At 46.8% G+C, this 20,533-nt stretch overlaps 1 protein-coding gene across 6 annotated transcripts in view; it reads right to left on the reverse strand.

Annotated features, from left to right (window-relative positions):
- Nucleotides 1-20,533, reverse strand: part of TOP3A (DNA topoisomerase III alpha) — a 42,983-nt gene that overhangs the window by 14,413 nt on the left and 8,037 nt on the right. For 5 of the 6 annotated variants that reach the window (XR_010115658.1, XR_010115659.1, XM_055242015.2 and 2 more), the window contains exons 4-15: nt 20,318-20,393; nt 18,693-18,801; nt 16,168-16,311; nt 15,861-16,031; nt 15,480-15,580; nt 13,114-13,188; nt 9,928-10,010; nt 7,861-8,068; nt 6,100-6,285; nt 5,771-5,900; nt 704-817; nt 439-604 (exon numbers count right to left, since the gene is read on the reverse strand). Coding sequence is in view for 4 of the 6 variants with exons in the window: in XM_055242015.2 (XP_055097990.1) it covers nt 439-604; nt 704-817; nt 5,771-5,900; nt 6,100-6,285; nt 7,861-8,068; nt 9,928-10,010; nt 13,114-13,188; nt 15,480-15,580; nt 15,861-16,031; nt 16,168-16,311; nt 18,693-18,801; nt 20,318-20,393 (1,563 nt within the window). In the remaining 2 variants the exon portion in view is untranslated. The remainder of the gene's footprint in view (nt 1-438; nt 605-703; nt 818-5,770; nt 5,901-6,099; nt 6,286-7,860; nt 8,069-9,927; nt 10,011-13,113; nt 13,189-15,479; nt 15,581-15,860; nt 16,032-16,167; nt 16,312-18,692; nt 18,802-20,317; nt 20,394-20,533) is intronic. The other variant, XM_063617828.1, reaches the window with a different exon arrangement.

Consider the following 20,533-nt stretch of genomic DNA (forward strand, 5'->3'; position numbering starts at 1 on the left):
GGATCACACTCCAGCACTTGGGTTTACTGATTTAAAAGACTTTGTTGCCTAACTCCATTAATGAAAGCAGGAAAAAAAAAAAAAAAAAGATAATTAAATCAAGAGAATGGTATTTCTAAAGCCAATAGTTCAGAATAACTGAAGGAGACTGTTCCGATTACTGTTTCTATACTGACAAAGCTCTATGGAAAGTTGTAAAGGAACCCGGAGAAGAAAGTCCAAAGAAAAGGGGTATGTGGAAAACCCCCAGGCCAGGAGGCCACTGGTGAGGATGAATCTGGCAGGGTTATGAATTCTGACTGGCCCAGATGCGATGGCTCACGCCTGTAATCCCTGCACTTTGGGAGGCTGAGGTGGGAAGATCTCTTGAGGCCAGGAGTTCAAGACCAGCCTGGGCAACATAGTGAGACCCCGTCTCTATTTCTTTTAAGGACTCACTTCTTTGCTTTAGCCACCGCTTCAATGAAAACCTGCTTGTATTTCTGCACTTGCTGCCTTAGAACCACAAATTTGTCCTTTTTGCCATCACAGATCAGCTTCAGATCAGCTTCCAGTTCAGCCCGGAGGTCAGGCTTAGACATTTCATAGCCCATGGAATCATAACCTGCAGGGAAAGAGTCGAGCTCAGTGAGGGCCCACCTGAGACCCTCAGGGACTTGGGCAACACCACCCACTACCCACTGCCAGCTCTGTCCTCCTTTACCTTCCACAAGTCCCATTCCCAGGTGCCCAGGGAGGAACCGCTTGTCTGGGGTGAGGCCCACGTACATCCGGGCTTTGATGGTCTCAATGTGCTCCGCATGAGTGGCATCCGTACCTGGAAGCCATTTGCTGGTTACTCTGAGGTAATACAGACAACAGCTCCACCCGGGTGGTGCATGGGCACCTTGCTCACCCCGGAACCCCTCCTTTGCCTGGACAGCCTACGCAGGTAAGATGCCTTCATTTCATTCCCATATAGCTCATTCAAGAAATCACAATGGCAACCTCAACTCTCTTGCTCCCTCACATCCCATTACTCAGGAAAGCTGTCAATTCCAGCTTCAAAGCTCTTTTTAAAAATTCTCCTCCCCATGTGTCCAAGCCATAGTTGCAGCTTGTGTCCCTATTTCTAGTCTCTTCCTCTACCCTAACCATTCTTTAAGCTGTGGCCAAAGGGACCTTTCAAAATGTAGCTCTGCCATGAAGGAAATGCAAATTAAAACTGCAGTGAAGGCTGGGAGTAGTGGCTCATGCCTGTAATCCCAGCACTTTGGGAAGCCAAGGTGGGCGGATCACCTGAGGTCAGGAGTTCGAGACCAGCCTGGCCAACATGCTGAAACCCTGTCTCTATCAAAAATACAAAAATTAGCTGGGTGTGGCGGCACGCGCCTGTAGTCCCAGCTGCTCAGGAGGCTGAGGCAGGAGAGAATCACTTGAACCCGGGAGACAGAGGCTGCAACGAGCTGAGATTGCACCACTGCGCTCCAGTCTGGGTGACAGAGTGAGACTCTGTCTTAAAAAAAAAAAAAAAGGGCTGGGTGCGCTGGCTCACGCTTGTAATCCCAGCACTTTGGGAGGCCAAGGCGGGCAGATCACGAGGTCAGGAGATCGAGACCATCCTGGCTAACACAGTGAAACCCCGTCTCTACTAAAAAAAAAAAAAAAAAAAAAAAATCAGCTGGGCATGGTGGCAGGCGCCTGTAGTCCCAGCTACTCGGGAGGCTGAGGCAGGAGAATGGCATGAACCTGGGAGGAGGAGCTTGCAGTGAGCAGAGATTGAGCTACTGCATTACAGCCTGGACGACAGAGCGAGACTCCGCCTCAACAACAATAACAACAACAAAAACAACAACAACAACAACAACAACAAAATAAGCCAGTGAAATAGCAGTTCAGACCTACCGGCAAAATCAAAAAGAGAGATAATACTAAGTGTTAGTAAGGATGTGGATAAACTGGAATCCTAGTGCCTTGCTGGTGGAAACGAAAAATGGTACAGCCACTTCAGAAAAGTTTGGTGGTTCCTAAAAATGTTAAATGTAGAGTTACCATGTAAACTAGCAATCCCACCCCTAAGTCTACCCAAGAGAAATGAAAACACATATCCACACAAAACCTTGTACAAAACTGTTCACAGCAGGATTATTTATAATAGCCAAAGAGTAGAAACAACTCAAGTGTCCATCAGCTGCAACCTCCGCCTTCCAGGTTCAAGTGATTCTCTTGCCTCAGCCTCCCGAGTAGCTGGGATTACAGGCACCCGCCACCAAGCCCAGGTAATTTTTTCATTTTTAGTAGAGACAGTGTTTCACCATGTTGGCGAAGCTGGTCTCGAACTCCTGACCTCAAGTGATTCACCTGCCTTGGCCTCCCAAAGTGCTGGGACTACAGGTGTGAGCCACTGTGCCTGGCTCCTTATAGGAAATATCTAAAGTAGGCAGATCTGGCCAGGTGCAGTGGCTCACTCCTGTAATCCCAACACTTTGGGAGGTCGAGGTAGGAGGGCAGTTTGAGGCTGCAAGTTCAAGACCAGACTAGGCAACATAGCAAGACCCTGTCCCTACATAAAACAAAAAAGTTTGGCTGGGCACGGTGGCTCAGGCCTGTAATCCCAGCACTTTGGGAGGCCGAGGCGGGTGGATCATTTGACGTCAGGAGTTCCAGACCAGCTTGGCTAAGAGTGAAACCCCATCTCTACTAACAATACAAAAATTAGCCAGTGATGCACACCTGTAGTCCCAGCTACTCAGGAGGCTGAGACAGGAGAATCTCTTGAACCCGGGAGGCGAAGGTTGCAGTGAGCTGAAATCGTGCCACTACACTCCAGCCTGGGTGACAGAGTGAGACTCTGTCTCAAACAAAACAAAACAAAACAAACAAAAAAAGAACAACAAAAACAACAACAACAACAAAAATTAGCTGGGTGTGGCAACACATGCCTGTAGTCCCAACTACTTGGGAAGCTGAGGTGGAAGGATCCCTTGAAACCCAGAGTTCATGGCTGTGACCTAGCTTGGGTGACAGAGTTAAGATCCTGTCTCTCTAAAACAAAATTTTTTAGGGACCAGGCATGGTGGCTCACACCTGTAATCCTAACACTTTGGGAGGCCTAGGCAGGCGGGTCACAAGGTCAGGAGTTCGAGACCAGCCAACTTGGCCAACATGGTGAAACCCTGTCTCTACTAAAAATAACAAAAATTAGCCAGGTGTAGTGGTGCGTGCCTGTAATCCTAGCTACTGGGGAGGCTAAGGCAGGAGAATCGCTTGAACCCGGGTGGCGGAAGTTGCAGTGAGCCAAGATCGCGCCACTCCACTCCGGCTGGAGCAACAAGAGCAAAACTCCATTTCAAACAAACAAACCAAAAAAACTGACAGTGGTGACAGCTGCACAACTTTATGAATATGCTAAAAAATGTAAATTATACATTTGAAGGAGATGAACTGTATGGTATATAAAGCTGTTAATAATATATATATATATATTTTTTTTTTTTTTTAGATGGAGTCTCTCTCTGTCACCAAGGCTGAAGTGCAGTGGCGCAATCTCGGCTCATTGCAACCTCCACCTCCCGGGTTCAAGTAATTCTCCTGCCTCAGCCTCCTGAGTAGCTGAGATTACAGGCGTCAGCCATAACACCTAGCAATTTTTTGTATTTTTAGTAGAGATGGGATTTCACCATGTTGTCCAGGCTAGTCTTGAACTCCTGACCCCCTGCCTCGGCCTCCCAAAGTGCTGGGATTATAGGCGTGAGACACAATGCCCAGCCTGTTAATAATCTTTTAAAAATATTATGGTTTTTTTTGTAAGTGTACCTCTACGTAGTTCCTTTACTTAGAAATCCTAGAATACTCCCTGCTGACCATGTACCACCAACTAAGCCCCTCAACTGGGCAAGCCAAGGCCCTGCAAAGTCAGGCTTGGATCATCTTTCCAGGCTCACCTTCTACGGCCACTACCCCCAATCCAGCTACAGCAGGCTTCTGCTTTCCTGCTCCTGTGCCCTTCCTCAGGCCTACCCTGCACTGGGCTGCCCTTCACTGATCTGGAAGTCTTACTATGAGGTTTTGGTCCAGCTCAAATGCCAGTCCACTCATGACATTTTCTTCCCTGCCTACTCCGTGCAGAACCATTACATTGTATTCAGTGTGTTGGTTTGGTTCTTCTGTTAGATTGAGAACTTAAAAAATGAGGTCTTATTCCTCTTTGTGTTCCTGGTGCTTATCCAAACTCTCACTCTTGTGGGCCTCATTTTTTTTGAGACAGGGTCTTGCTGTTGCCCAGGCTGGAGTGCAGTGGCCCAATCTCAGTGCACCTCAGTCTCTGCCTCCTGGGCTCAAGTGATCCTCCCACCTCAGACTCCCTACCTACAGGCATGCACCTAATTTTTTGTAGAGATGGTTTTTTTTTTTTTTTGAGATGGAGTCTTACTCTGTCACCCAGGCTGGAGTGCAGTGGTGCGATCCTGGCTCACTGCATCCTCCACCTCCTGGGTTCATGCGATTCTCCTGCCTCAGCCTCCCGAGTAACTGGGATTACAGGTGCCCAACACCATGTCTGGCTAATTTTTGTATTTTTAGTAGAGACAGAGTTTCACCATGTTGGTCAGGCTGGTGGTCTTAAACTCCCTACCTCAGGTGATCCATCCACTTCAGCCTCCCAAAGTGTTGGGATTACAGGCGTGAGCCACCGCGCCCAGCAAGATGGGGTTTTACCGTGTTGCCCCAGCTGGTCTTGAATTCCTGGGCTCAAGTGATTCACCCATCTTGGCCTCCCAAAATGCTGGGATTACAGGTGTGAGCCACCACACCCAGCCCTCATACATTTTTACCAAATAAATCATGATGGTGAACCTCTAATTTTACCTAAACCTGCACGGTTTCTGGATGTCCTAGTGATGGTCAAGGACTTCACGTTGAAGCACTGTTTCCTAAGTCATAGGCCTAAGAAACTCCCTTTGTGGGTAAGGCAGCTGCTTATGTAACACATGCCCAGGGAGCTCTGCTTCCCCTCCACTGTGCTGCGGGTATTCCTGGACTAGGTTTGCCAGAGAAAGCCCTTGAGAACCTTGACAAAAACGAATGGAGGGGACAGCAGATTAGTTACAAGGCCCTACCTGCAAAGCTTGAGCCATGGGACTTATTGGAAATAACACAATTCTGGCCCAGTGTTTTATTAAAACCTAGTTTCTGATTCCTAAGCAATTATGGGAAATGCTTTCACAAAAGGCTAAGAATCCAGTCACCCATAGCTAACAGCAGGGTCCTGGAACATACATGAGGCCAGCGTGAGCAGCCTGAGCGAGCAGTGTGGGTGCAGGCTTGCGGAGACAGCTGCCACCCTCACCCAATGCTCCACATGGGAAGGAGGCTCAGGGCTGCCAGATCTGACACTTCAAAATGAAGACAGATTTTATGATAACTGTCCCAAGTTTTAATTGTTGGTTCCTTATATGCTGTTCTTATTCGAAAGAACAATAAATCCTCATGTGGCCAACGGGTGCTCCCAGTTGGGCCCTCAAAGCCATGGGAAAAGTCTCTGTTACTATGTGGACAGCACAGTGCATGGTTTAAGAGCAGTGACTATATAGAGTTATTCAGACCAGGTTTTAATAATACACACTTTGTGAACTTAGGTAAGTTCTTAACCTCTCTGAGCCTTATTTCAACTATAAAATGGGGATAAAGATATAGCAGCTGCACTAGAGAATGATTTGAAGACTAGAGGAAACCTGTACCTGGTACATGGTAAGTGCTCAAGAGATGCGAGTTACCCAGAGGAGCCACTGACCAATGCCATGCTTTTCCATGAGGGCAATGAGGTCGGCCTCGGTGAGCAGCTTGGGCGGGCTGGTCTCCCCGTCCACCATCTCCACGGTGCTGGGCTGAAAGCAGGATCCTCGCTCATAGATAGGGAGGAGCTACAAGGAGCGGCAGGTGCAGCAGTCAGATGATTCCATCATCACACCCAGGCAAAAAATAACCTCATTTCAAGGAACATGGTCCTGCTCCCAGGCAAAAAATAACCTCATTTCAAGGAACATGGTCCTGCTCCACTAGAGAACTCAGGGCTCGCAACACAACTGTCCTCCCTCTCCCTGGGGACCACTCTTTTATTACCTTGTCACTCCAGTGATCATATGGATACACATCCAGATAGTTTCGGGCCAGAATCACGAGGCCGTGGGCCACAAAGCGTTCCTGAGTGATGTCAATCTCCACTGTGGTCTCCTGCCCCTGAGCATCCTGGGAGCAGCAAGCCAGGAAATGGCGAACAATAAATTCGTACAGTCGCTGTTCATCTCCCTAGGAAGAAAAGAGGAGTTTGAAACTCCCCCTAGAATATCACCTCTCAAGGACAGGAGCATCGCCGGTAGCCTTAGCCTAATGTCCTGCACAGAAGAGGCCACACTGCTCCTCAGGCCCTGCACTAAGATGGAGTGCCAGGCAAACAAGTCCTGGGGAGAGGATGGGTTTAGGTTGACACATCTTACAACTCAAATCTGGCAAGGATAAGCAAGGGAGTCATCCTCCCCTCCAGACTGGGAAGTGGTTCTTTGATGTAAACCCAATCTAAGCAGAAAACAAGATGAAAGCATAAGAAGTTAGCAAGAGACTCCTCAAATACAAGAGACAGAGCAACACTGCACCTGGTGGCCTTAGCCCAACTTCATGCACACGTTTAAGCAGTAATTTGTCAGGGTAATTTTCAATTAGGTAATCAATGATTTAGTGAGCCTCACTCTATCAAAAGCCCATGAGACATTTATACACATATCCAATAATTCCCCTTCTAAGGATTTCTTCAAAGGAAATAACTGGAGAACCACAAAAAAATTTGTCTACAAATGTTAACTATAGTTTGAAAAACACACAAAAAACAGATTTGGCAAAATAAATTATGGCACATCTTTGCAACTGTTAAATATCATGCTTAACAGGCAATTTTTCCTCCCTTATAGTCTTTTGTATTTCTTAATTTGTCTAAAATGAACATGTAATTTTTTTTTTCCAAGACAGAGTCTCATTCTGTCGCCAGGCTGGAGTGCAGTGGTGCAATCTCAGCTTATTGCAACCTCCGCCTCCCGGGTTCAAGCGATTCTCCTGCCTCAGCCTCCTAAGAGCTGGGACTATAGGCACACATTACGCCCAACTAATTTTTGTACTTTTAGTAGAGACGGGGTTTCACCATGTTGGCCAAGATGGTCTCAATTTCCTGACCTTGTGATCCACCCGCCTTGTCCTACCAAAGTGTTGGGATTACAGGCGTAAGCCACTGCGCCCGGCCATATTTTTAAAATCAGAAAGAATATACGTTATTAAAAAAAGGAGGAGAAGAACAAAAGACTAAGATTTCCCCAGCTTTGTGAGAAGCCTACAGATGTAAACAAGCCTAATGGCTCCTGTGCCTGCAGAGCCTGCCCCTGGCTGAGGAAATGACTGAGACAGACAAGCAGAGCTGAGTGGGAAACTGCAGTGACAGGGGGTGGCACGACTAGGGTGGCAGCAAAGTTTCAGGAGGAAACCAAAACTGAGCCAGCCTTGGGAGGATGGATAGAATTCGCTGGTTCCAGGGACTGGGAAGGCCACAAAGGCTCACAGTAGGGGTGGGGGTCTGCACAGGGGTTGCCTATGAAGGACTAGCAGGGAAGCAGCAGGAGCTGATGAAGAGTGGGACATGGGGCTGGATTAAGATGGGGGCCCACCACGGGGAGGGATGAGGCGGTCTTTATCAAAGCCAGGCAGAGGATTGTGAAATGAGAGAGATCTCACAATCACTCGTTTTTACGATCACAGCCCCCAGAGTAAATTCAAACCTTACTACTGACCCTCAGCACTTCCCTCTGGGTTCCAGCAGACAGTACATTCAGGGAAACCAACCTGTAAGCTGTTGGTGTATTTGGTGGGGTGAATGGGAGGGTGAGCTTGGTCAGACTTGTTCCCATTGCGTGGGGTGGGACCACCCCGCTCTAGAATGCTCTGGGCAAAGGCCCCCCAGCGTGGATCGGGGGTCTGCTGTTCCACCAACACCGTCAGGTTTAAGTCTCTGGGAAAAATGTTTGTTTCTGTTCGGGGATAGCTGATGTACCTAAAACCAAGGCAAACAAACAGAAAAAGAAGTTGCTAGGCTCTCTGATTGGTCTATAAACAACTGAAAGCACCCACTAACACCTGCAAACACTCATCTGATGTAGCCAACTCAACTGAAGGCAGCCTAGGTTACCTGATTCAGAAAAGTTCTGAGATGAGATGCACCCCCTCATGGGATGAAAAGCAGCTGGCTCTCTTGCTAGGACCCTCAAAGAAGCCAAAGGAGAAACAAAAGGGGCAGCACAGCACAGGATAAAGGCCAGCAGCCTCATAGCCTGGGGCTTGTCACTGGCCACTCTGAGAGTCAGTCTGACAGACCAACCCTGATGCAGCACATGAGCCTCACTGACCCTGACAAGTTCCAGTGCTTCGAGACTTTTCTTAGAATATACAAAGAACAACGCTGTCCAATAAAACTATAATGTGGACTCTATTTGTTTTTTCTTTTTTGAGATAGTCTTGCTGTGGCGCCCAGGCTGGATGTAGCAGCGCCATCTTGGCTCACTGCCGCCTCCGTCTCCCAAGCTAAAATGATCCTCCTGCCTCAGCCTCCTGAATAGCTGGGACTGCAAGTGTGTGGCACCATGCCTGGCTAATTTTTTTTTTTTTGTATTTTTTTTGTAGAGACAGGGTTTTGCCATGTTGCTCAGGTTGGTCTTGAACTCCTGAGCTCAAGCGATCCTCCTGCCTAGGCCTCCCAAAGTGCTCAGATTTCAGGTGTGACCCAACATACCCAGTCTCTATTTGTAATTTTTGTTTCCCCCCAGAGAAGGAGTCTTGCTCTGTCACCCAGGCTGGAGTACAGTGGTGTGATCTCAGCTCACTGCAACCTCTGCCTCCTGGGTTCAAGCAATTCTCCTGCCTCAGCCTCCTGAGTAGCTGGGATTACAGGTGCCTGCCACCACACCTGGCTAATATTTGTATTTTTAGTAGAGATGGGGTTTCATCATGTTGGCCAGGCTGGTCTCGAATTCCTGACCTCATGATCCGCCCACCTCGGCCTCCCAAAGTGCTAGGATTACAGGCGTGAGCCACCACGCCTGGCATAATTTAAAATGTTCAATTAGTCACTTAAGTTACTGGGATAGTTTACATTCTATTTTCATAAAAGTCTTCAAAACCCAGCGTATATTTTACATCTATAGCACATCCCAATTTGGACAACTTGAATTTCAACTGCTCAATAGCTGCAGGCTGGACAGCACAGTTAGACGACCTCAGTGCTGGGGTGTACATGACTGGGGCAGGGAGGAGTTTCACAGGCAAACAACTTTTAAAGGTGCCACCCACTGTCTGCAACTTGCCAGGGCCACAGGGAGATGGCTGAGGAGTCAAAAGTAAGATCTGAATCTACTCTATGGGTTTTTATATAGAAACACCTTTTCGGTATCAGAAAAGAGAAGTCAAAGTCAAAATCCTCAGAGCTTGGGTGCTATCTAGACAATCAGTTTTTCCCCATAAACTCTTATTTCTTTCTTTCTTTTTTCTTTTTTTTTTTTTTTTGAGATGGAGTCTCGCTCACTCGCCAGGCTGGGGTGCAGCGGTGCGATCTCAGCTCACTGCAACCTCCGCCTCTTGGGTTCAAACGATTCTCCTGCCTCAGCCTCCCCAGTAACTAGGACTACAGGCACGCACCACCACGCCCAGCTAATTTTTGTATTTTTAGTAGAGATCGGGTTTCACCATGTTGGCCAGGATGGTCTCAATCTCTTGACCTCGTCATCTGCCCGCCTCGGCCTCCCAAAGTGCTGAGATTACAGGCGTGAGCCACCGCGCCCAGCCCATAAACTCTATTTCTCAAATATTTCATCCTGATAAAGACGGTTCAAATTCTACTCCCAAACCCAAAATATTTACCCTTGAGTGTAGAGCTTCTCAGCAATCCTCATGGTTTCTTTAGCATTTATTCTCAACTTTCGAGAAGCCAGTTTCTCAAGCTCCTGTGAAATGGGTCAACAGGCATGTTAGGTGTACTGCATGGGTCAGGCAGCACAACTCAAATACACAACTCATCTTCAGTCAAATCTGGCCCCTGTCACTCCAGGTGCTTCTGTCAAACACAGCTGAAAAGGCTGTCCAACAACGATTTCCGGGCCTGCCAGGCAGAGTCAGATCCTAGCCTAGTGGTTCTCAGACTTTAATGTGTGCAGGACTCAACTGGGAAGCCAGCAGATTCAGGGCCCTGACCACTGGGGAAGCTGCTATGTTGCGCAGGCTGATCTTGAACTCCTGGCCTCAAGTAATCCTCCCGCCTTGGCCTCCCAAAATGCTAGGATCACAAGCGTGAGCTACCATATCCAGCCCAAACTCCACATTTTTTTTTTTTTTTTTTTGAGACAGAGTCTCGCTCTGTCGCCCAGGCTAGAGTGCAGTGGCATGATCTTGGCCCACTGCAACCTCCGCCTCCTGGGTTCCAGTGATTCTCCTGCTTCAGCCTCCCAAGTAGCTGGGATTACAGCACCACCACGCTTGGCAAATTTTTGTATTTTTAGTAGAGATGGGGTTTTGCCATGTTGGCCTGGCTGGCCTTGAACACCTGACCTCAGGTAATCTGCTCGCCTCGGCCTCCCAAAGTGCTGGAATTACCCAGAAATCTACACTTTTTAATTTTTTTTATTTTCAAGACGGAGTCTCGCTCTTGTTGTCCAGACTGCAGTGCAGAGGCACGATCTCGGTTCACTGCAACCTCCGCCTCCCGGGTTCATGCGATTCTCCTGCCTCAGCCTCCCGAGTAGCTGGAACTACAGGCGCTCACCACGCCTGGCTAATTTTTGTGTTTTCAGTAGAGACGGGGTTTTTCCATGCTGGCCAGGCTGGTCTCAAATTCCTGACCTCAGGTGATCCACCTGCCTTGGCCTCCCAAAGTGCTGTGATTACAGGCGCAAGCCACCGCGTCTGGCCCAGAAATCTACATTTTTTTTTTTTTTTCACATGGAGTCTCACTCTGTCATCCAGGCTGGAGTGCAGTGGCGTGATCTCGGCTCACTGTAAGCTCTGCCTCCTGGGTTCACGCCAATTCTCCTGCCTCAGCCTCCTGAGTAGCTGGGACTACAGGCACCTGCCACCACGCATGGCTGATTTTTTGTATTTTTAGTAGAGACAGGGTTTCACCATGTTAGCCAGGATGGTCTCGATCTCCTGACCTCGTGATCTGCCCGCCTCAGCCTCCCAAAGTGCTGAGATTACAGGCGTGAGCCACTGCGCCTGGCCCGAAATCTACATTTTTTAACAAGCAGTCTAATACACTGCTCTAACACAGTCTGAGAACCACACTTTGGGAACACCACCCAAGCCCCAGTAAATTCTCATGGAGGGTGAAAACCGCAGGAGGCCTCCTGGGGGATAACCAGCTGTTCTTTTCCCTAGGTGACAAGCTAACAATGCTGATGACTATATGTCACACTAAAGCACACTTAACCAGTGAGGACTAAAACACATATGCCTACTATATAAAATCAATGCAGCTGGGCATGGTGGCTCATGCCTCTAATCCCAGCACTTTGGGAGGCCAAGGAGGGCGGATCATGAGTTCATGAGATTGAGACTATCCTGGCCAACATGGTGAAACCGCATCTCTACTAAAAATACAAAAATTAGCTGGGTGTGGTGGTGCACACCTGTAGTTCCAGCTACTCAGGAGGCTGAGGCAGGAGACTTGTTTGAGCCTGGAAGACGGAGGTTGCAGTGAAGCAAGAGCGTGCCACTGCACTCCAGCCTGGCAACAGAGCAAGACTCCGTCTCAAAAAACAAACAAACAAACAAACAAAACGTATAACTTCCCCCATGCAATCCCTCCACACATATACACATTTATTGTGGCTTGACCAAGACAAAGAATGCACTGCCCACCAGTCCCTGTGTGCTTCTTAGCCTCCATGCTTGTTAGCCTGAGTGTTCTGTATTTCCAACCTCCAGAGTGAATTCTAATAGTACTTCTATCCCAAATTTTCCTGCTAAGTGGTGACTGAGAAGGCATACTCCTAATGTGATTTACTCAGACTTGTGTTCCATCAGGGTGGCTCTTTCTGGGGTCAAATAATTTGAGAAGCCCTGTTCTAAAGTAGGTTCATATAGCAGGTTATTTAAAGCAATATTTACACAGATTATGTCGCAACACAAAAAAAATGCTTGGGTGGAAAACACAAGCTACTCTTATTATAATGCTGTAAAAACATGCATCTTAAAAAACTGAAAGAGATACTAGTAATTATGTAAGGACGGTGAAGCCATAGGTTGTTTTCCTCTTTTTGTTTCCCAAACCTCATACAATGCAGTTATATTGCATTTAACAACAACAACAACAACAACAACAACAACAGGCCAGGCGCAGTGGCTCACGCCTATAATCCCAGCACTTTGGGAGGCTGAGGTGGGCAGATCACCTGAGGTCAGGAGTTCGAGGCCAGCCTGACCAACATGGAAAAACCCCGCCTCTACTACAAATACAAAATTAGCAGGGCGTGGTGGTGCATGCCTATAATCCCAGCTACTCGGGAGGCTGAGGCAGGAGAATCGCTTGAACCCGGGAGGCGTAAGTTGTGGTGAGCCGAGACTGCACCGTTGCACTCCAGCCTAGGCAACAAGAGGAAACTCTGTCTCAAAAAAAAAAAAAAAAAAAAAAAATTAACAGGCCAAGCAGTGGTTGGGTGTGGTGGCTTATGCCTGTAATCCCAGTACTTTGGGAGGCTGGGGCTGGAGAATCACTTGAGGCCAGGAGTTTGAGATCAGCCTGGTCAACATAGTAAGATCCCATCTCTACAAAAAATTTTAAAAAATAATTAGCTGGTCATAGTGGCACATGGCTATAGTCCCAGCTACTTGGGAGGCTGAGGTGGGAAGATCTCTTGAGCCCAGAAGTTTGAGTCTACAAAAACAAAACAAACAGTGAGGCTAAGCAGGACCGTGTCTTTCTCCAGTGTTTTCTTGTGTGGCCTGGCGATGGGTAGTATTTTCTTCCACCAAGCCACAGTCTAGGCAGTAGAACTACGGCCTCAAAACAGTAAGTGTTCCCTCAGTGCCTGAAACAGCCTGTCTGGAACATACCACAGTGTCCAAAGCTTGAGGCCGCCACTTGCTCTTGGGCTTAGATCTGACCTCTACCACAGTTGCCATGGGATCCTAGAAAGCCAGGAAAGAAAAGACCATGTTAACCTGTTAGTGCATCATCTCCATCCTTCCTATGGATAGCCCATGCTAATCCTTCCAGATCACACTGACCACCACCAGTTAAGCCCGCGGTGACAGCCTAGGAGTGCCCCACTTAATGTCGCTTGTAGCTGACAGTATGGTAGACACCATCACTACTTTCCCACTCAAACCGAGATTGTGAAGGGCAATTTCACAAGCCTTAAGGTGCTTCCTCCAGAGCCTATGAAATCCAACAGCCTATGCATCACCTGAGTACAGTTTTCTATGTACACACGCTCAGTGCTCTTTCTGTTGTTGTTTTGTTTAAAATATAGAGATGGGGTCTTGCTATGTTGCCCAGGCTGGCCCAGAAGTCCTGGGCTCAAGCAATACTCCCATAAGCCACCATGCTTGGCCCAGTGCTCCTTTAAAAAAAAAAAAAAATTCAGGACAATACAGAGTTAGAAATAGGAGAAATTGCCGGGCACGGTGGCTCATGCCTGTAATTCTACCACTTTGGGAGGCCAAGGCGGGCGTATCACAAGGTCAAGAGAGCTAGAGCATCCTGGCCAACATGGTGAAAATCCATCTCTACTAAAAATACAAAAATTAGCTGGGCATGGTGGCACACGCCTGTAGTTCTAGCTACTGGGGAGGCTGAGGCAGGAGAATAGCTTGCACCCGGGAGGTAGAGGTTGCAGTGAGCCGAGATTGTGCCGTTGCACTCCAGCCTGGCAACAGAGCTAGATTCTGTCTCGGGGAAAAAAAAAAAAAAAAGAAAAGAAATAGGAGAAATTGTACAATATAAGTTGGAGACCTTTAATCTTAAAACCAGCTTCATAGTTTACATCACCCACCACTTGTCCTGCACCACATCCGAGTGAAGGAGAAACAGGGCAGGTCTTTTTATTACTTACTTTTATATTTTATTATTATTTATCTTTTTTTTTTTGAGGCAGTATCTCATTCTGTCACTCAGGCTGAAGTATAGCGGCATAATCACGGCTCACTGCAGCCTCAAACTGCTGGGCTCAAGCGATTCTCCCACCTCAGTCTCCCAAGTAGATGGAACTATATGCAGGTACCACCATGCCCAGCTAATTTTTTTTCTTTTTTGTAAAGATGGGGTTTCACTATGAAACCCAGGCTGGTGGTCTTTTTATTTAACAAATAATTGTGCAGTGTCACAGAGACTCCCAGTGGTCCAGGGTCAAAGGGTGGAGTGACAGAGAGATGGAGAAGGCAGCATGGTCTGCAGAAGGGGCAGGGACACACTGGGACTCAGTTGTGCTCTGCCATGTACAGCTCTCATGTGTCTGTGGGTAAGTCTCTTCACTTTCTTTAGCTTCTTCATCTGGAAAATGCAGATGCTATCACTGCCTTCACAGGCATTATTAGGATTAAAAAAACAACACATAACAAAGTGTGCCTGGTCCATAGCGGATGCTGCAGTTATCACATCCCTTTGCCTAATTAGTAACAAATCCGCCAGTGGGCTACAGCCAAGAAGCACACCATGAATTAAGCCTAGAGAGCTCAGAATTTTACTTAAGCATCACTCTGCGGCCCCTGGGTTAAACCAGGCTGTTATGTGCTAATAGGAAGTAACATCAGAAAGTAAACAATCAGCCCAAGGGCCAGGAAACGTTAGGGTGGGTCCTAACTCTGCCACCAACTGGCCTATGGCCCGGGCCAGTCTTGCTCCCTTCTATGGCACATGCGTGTCCCACCCACCCCCCAAGCCCTCTCCCTAATCTCTCCAGCCTCTGCTCAAGTGTCACCCCTCCCCTCACTGTCCCTCCAGCCTTTCTCTATCTCTTTACCTTGCTTTATTTTCTTCCTAGCTTTTATCACTATATAAAATTAACCCACTAATTTGTGACTTTCACTTCTCTAGATGTCCTCATGTGACCAATAAAGAGAGGGCTGAGACAAATGCTGTTCATTCTCTCCTAGCTCTATAAGTCAATGAACTGGACTGGTCTAGCTAATCCTTACTAATTTCTCGTGATAGTATATGCCCCAAGAGGGGATTTCAACTATACATTTCCCAAAATTTCTGATTTTATCTAAAAATAATGCAGATGCTTCCCTTTTCCTTTTAGTGCTGTTTTCATGGGGTTCTAGTCTTATTGGTTCCCAAAAAGTGATCCCCTGAGATGCAAACTTAAAGCTAAAGTCCAATGGGAGAATGAGACAGATCACCTGTGCCAACAGTGGGAGTGGTTTGGGAGGTGTGCAGAATGTTTCCTAGATCATTAGGGGTTCGAAGGACTTCTTACCTCCATACACAACTGATAGAGAACTAGGCAAGCCGTGTGGTTAAAGAGTCGATGTCTTTTCCAGTTGAATTCTACGATACCATCTTTGTGGTCATGAGTTACTATATTAAGGAGAGACAAACAGAAAGGCTGTGTCTCAGAGATATGTGTCATGATATGACAGATGGAAAAAGGTTTATTATGGTGAAAGTCAAAGGAATATCAAATAGGGAAGAGTTTCTGGATAACAAAGGGAACTTTAAGTGGATTGTAATGGGCCAGGGAGGATGACGGCAAGACTAAAATAAATCACATCTTTATTAGTGCTATTAATGCTCACAGTCCCCCTCCTTAACCTTGGGCCCATAGGTCCCAGGCCATAACCCCCACTCCAGGCCCTACCTTTAATTCTGTGGAAGATTTCTGGTACAAAAGCCTGAATGGCTTTGAACCGCTCCACCACAAAGCCCAGTGTCGGGAACTGGCAGCTGCCGTAACTGATGAGCTGCTCTGCCAGCACCTCAGGAAAAATCCTCTGAAGCCGCAGGGTCTGGAACCTAGTAAAGGCAGCTCCTGGAGAGTGAAGGAAGGTGAAAATGATGGATAATGAGAGTCCAGGGCTGGCTGCACATATTCGACACAGAGCCCATTTTTGGTCCCATAACACAACATTAATGTGGCCACGGGAGAGGTCTGCCTAGCTCCTCACCAATCCTCAGGTCCAGCTCCTGCCTCACATCCACAGCATCGCTCACCCTCTGATCAGGCTCGGTCAGGTTTTCACAAGCTGTCCTGACGGCATGGGGTGTGATCTCAGAGAATCGGGCTCGCAACACCTGCAGATTGGGCTTTACTGCAGAATACAAGGTGTTACCAAGGTCAAAGTCAAATCACACTGCCCTCCATCATAAAGGACTCACTTTTCTTAAAGCCCCTTGAAATAAAGGCAAACCAGTTCAAGAAGCTGTGAGATGACCAATTTACCTATTAGGTTAAATCAATGGTGTACAGTGTCTAAAGAGGAAACATCACCATAACCTTTAAACTGAGTGTACTGTCAGAAATAGTGATGGAGTTAATTTTAGCTAATAACTGTGGGGAAAAGAGAGATCAGATCGTTACCGTGTCTATGTAGAAAAAGGAAGACATAAAGAAACTCCATTTTGATCTGTATTAAGAAAAATTGTTCTGCTTTGAGATGCGTTAATCTGTGACTCTTGTCCCAACCCTGTGCTCACAAAAACATGTGCTGTATTGACTCAAAGTTTAAGGGATTTAGGGCTGTGCAGGATGTACTTTGTTAAAAATGTGTTTGCAGACAGTACGCTTTGTGAAAGTCATTGCCATTCTTCATTCTGTATTAACCAGGGACACAATGCAGAAGGCTGCAGGGACCCCTGCCCAAGAAAGCCTGGGTATTGTCAAGGTTTCCCCCCACTGAGACAGCCTGAGATATGGCCTTGTGGGAAGGGAGAGACCTTACAGCCCCCCAGCTCGACACTCGTAAAGGGTCAGTGCTGAGGAGGATTAGTGAAAGAGTAAGGCTTCTATGCAGTTGAGATAACAAGAAGGCATCTGTCTCCTGCACGTCTCTGGGAATGGAATGACTCGGTGTAAAACCGACCATATATCCTATCCTGAGATAGGAGAAAACCGCCTTATGGCTGGAGGCGAGGCATCATGGCGGCAATACTGCTCTGTTACTCTTTACTGCACTGAGATGTTTATGTAAAGTTAAACATAAATATAGCCTACGTGCGCATCCAGGCACAGCACCCTCCCTTAAACTTATTTATGACACAGAGTCTTTTGTTCACATGTTTTCCTGCTGACCCTCTCCCCACCAACACCCAATAGTCACACCGCATTCCCCTCGCCAAGATAGTAAAGATAGTGATCAATCAATACTGAGTGAACTGAGACCAGCGCTGGTGTAGGTCCTCACTTGCTGAGCGCCGGTCCCCTGGGCCCACTTTTCTTCCTCTATACTTTGTGTGTGCCTTATTTCTTTTCTCAGTCTCTCGTCTCCACCTTGCGAGAAATACCCACAGGTGTGGAGGGGCAGGCCCCCTTCAGTAACTAAAATACTAAAATGCTCTTGGTGAACATTTTTTTTGGAGACAGTCTCACTCTGTCACCCAAGCTGGAGTGCAGTGGCGCAATCTCAGCTCACTGCAACCTCTGCCTCCTGGGTTCAAGCAATTCTCCTGCCTTGGTCTCCTTAGTAGCTGGGACTACAGGCACCTGCCACCACACCTGGCTAATTTTTGTATTTTTAGTAGAGACAGGGTTTCACCATGTTGACCAGGCTAGTCTTGAACACCTGACCTCAGGAGATCCACCTGCCTCAGCCTCCCAAAGTGCTGGGATTACAGGCATGAGCCACCGTGCCTGGCTGCCTTTTGCAACTTTAATCTTACTTGCTCTCTCAGGCCTTTTGGGAAAAGAAAAATATTGTCAATTAAAGGGTACTGTAGGGGAATTTCATGTCCCTTCAGCAAAGAATATAGGACATATACACACTGTCCTTGAAAGTTAATGCACTTAAATTTCCAGGAATCATTACAGCTTTGAACACAAAACCACTAAAGGAAAGTAGCAACCCCACCCTCTGAGCCAGAGAATGGCCCGTTCATCACTCCAAGTTACTCAAAACCATTAACACTGTTAGAGCCTTTAAATCCACTGCAACTATTATTTATTAATAGTCGAGCATTGTACAACTAATATGAGATTAAAAAACAGAACATTTTGTAATTATTCTTTGTACTTTACTTGTGGTATATTCATTCTTTAACACATATTCAATATGTAATTTTATTTTTCTATTTTTGTTTCCATTAACCAAATACTAAAAGAATTCAATATATAACAACAACAACAACAACAAAAAGAATATAAAGTCCCTGTTCTCAAGAAGCCGGGTATCTGCTTGTATGCTTGTACCTAACAAGGAATGAATCCTGGGCTAAATGGTTTACACCACTCATTAACTCATCTAATCTCTGTGGCAGTCCCAGGAAACATGTCAGACTGGCCTGATGTTAGAGACAAGGAAGTCGAGGCTCCCAATGGCTCAGTGATTTGCTCCAGGACACATGGCTGGTGGGACTCACAGATCGGGAGGGAGAGTACCTGCAGAGGAACACATCCACTGCCCACGTGCACATATAAACAAGAACACTCTATTTATGGAGTTCCAAAGTAGAGAAAGTCAGCAGCAGCAGCACTTACCAGCCTTACACACGTGGATAATCTCAAACCCGATGTTTTCGCCTTCTCTATCACAGTCAGTCCAGATCACCAGAGCCTGGCACTGGCGAGTCTCTCGTTCCAGAGTTTTCTGAAGTTCACAGTGGAATAAGAGTGGTGAGAACAGAATTGCAGAACAGTGACTTGACACCTCTATGCTAAGGGGATTTGACTGAAGGTTAATGCTGCTCTTGGAGTGTGACAACTTGGCAAGGGAAAGAGAACAGAGAAAACCGCTTTCATTGGTGCTAATCATGATACAACCCCTTAGAACCATAAATGAGTTTCTAGAATAGAGGGTTTAATATAACTTCCCCAATATGACAAAACCTAAAATTCGGCGCACACACACACACTAACACACACACACACACGCACTTCGAGCGGTTCTGATTATGACCTAGCTAAAAAAAAAACGAACCCCGGCTGGGCGCAGTGGCTGACGTCTGTAATCCCAGCACTTTGGGAGGCCAAGGTGGGTGGATGAGGCAGGAGAATGGCGGAGCTTGCAGTGAGTCGAGATTGCGCCACTGCAGTCCAGCCTGGGCAACAGAGCAAGACTCCATCTCAAAAAAACAAAACAAAACAAAACAACAACAAAAAAAAGAAGCCCAACTGAATTTCATCCAAAGGTTTATCAGTTCTCAATAAATTAACTGGCCAGGACAGTGGCTCACACCTGTAATCCCTGCACTTTAGGAGGCCGAAGCGAGTGGATCACATGAGGTCAGGAGTTTGAGACCAGCCTGGCCAACATGGTGAAACCCCATCTCTACTAAAAATGCAAAAATTAGCCGGGTGTGGTGGCAGGCACCTGTAATCTCAGCTACTCAAGAGGCTGAGGCAAGGGAATCGCAGAGGTTGCAGTGAGCTAAGATTGCACCATCATACTCCAGCCTGGAGGGCAAGAGCAAGACTTCATCTCAAAAAAAAAAATAAATAAATAAATAAAAATTAAAAATAAATTAACCATGCACGCATTGACTGCTTGACAACTGGCTATTTACTGTCAAACAGGCATTTATACTTTGTAGCCTCTTCCATCTAACAAGGGGTGAGATGGGGGCTAGGCACTAATAATTTACAATACTTACACTTTTTGAGATAGGGTCTCACTTTCTCACCAGGCTGGAGTGTGGTGGTGTGATTACGGCTCACTGCAGCCTCAACCTCCTGCCTCCTGGGATCAAGTAATCCTCCTTCCTCAGCCTTACTAGTAGCTGGGACTATAAGTGTACATCACCATGCCTGGTTAATTTTTTTTTTTGAGAGATAGGGTCTCACTATGTTGCCCAGGGTGGTCTCAAATTCCTGGAGTTCATGTGATCCTGCCTTGGCCCCACAAATTGCTGGGATTACAGGCATAAACTACCATGTCTAGCCTTTATTCCTAGGATTTAAACAACTACTATTCATAAAAAAATGTTTACTTCAGTACCTTGGCCACTTAGCCAAATTTATACAACGGGTGGGAACCAGCTTTTTAAATCATGGTAGCGAGTTTGGTGGAAAACCTTATCTCCAAATGCCAATGCATTAAAAATAAAGAAATCACTCTGTTTGACTCTGTGGTTGTTCAGTGCCATATGTCTTCCAAAAGATCCTACCTTGATGTCTACAAAATTCTCTGGGCAGTACTTTTCAATTTCTGCTTCAAAGAGGACAAGAGGGTTGCAGCTCTGCCTAGAAAAGAAATGAAAACAGAGTCCCAACTCAGTACATGACAGACAGCCCTCCAATCTAATGACAGCAAACTGTTCCAGTGGGTTCATGGTGTATCCCCAAAAGAAAAGGTCCCAGCGAATTGAAAGCAAGGCTATGAC

This window comes from Symphalangus syndactylus, chromosome 14 (assembly GCF_028878055.3).
Source record: "Symphalangus syndactylus isolate Jambi chromosome 14, NHGRI_mSymSyn1-v2.1_pri, whole genome shotgun sequence".
NCBI lineage: Eukaryota > Metazoa > Chordata > Mammalia > Primates > Hylobatidae > Symphalangus > Symphalangus syndactylus.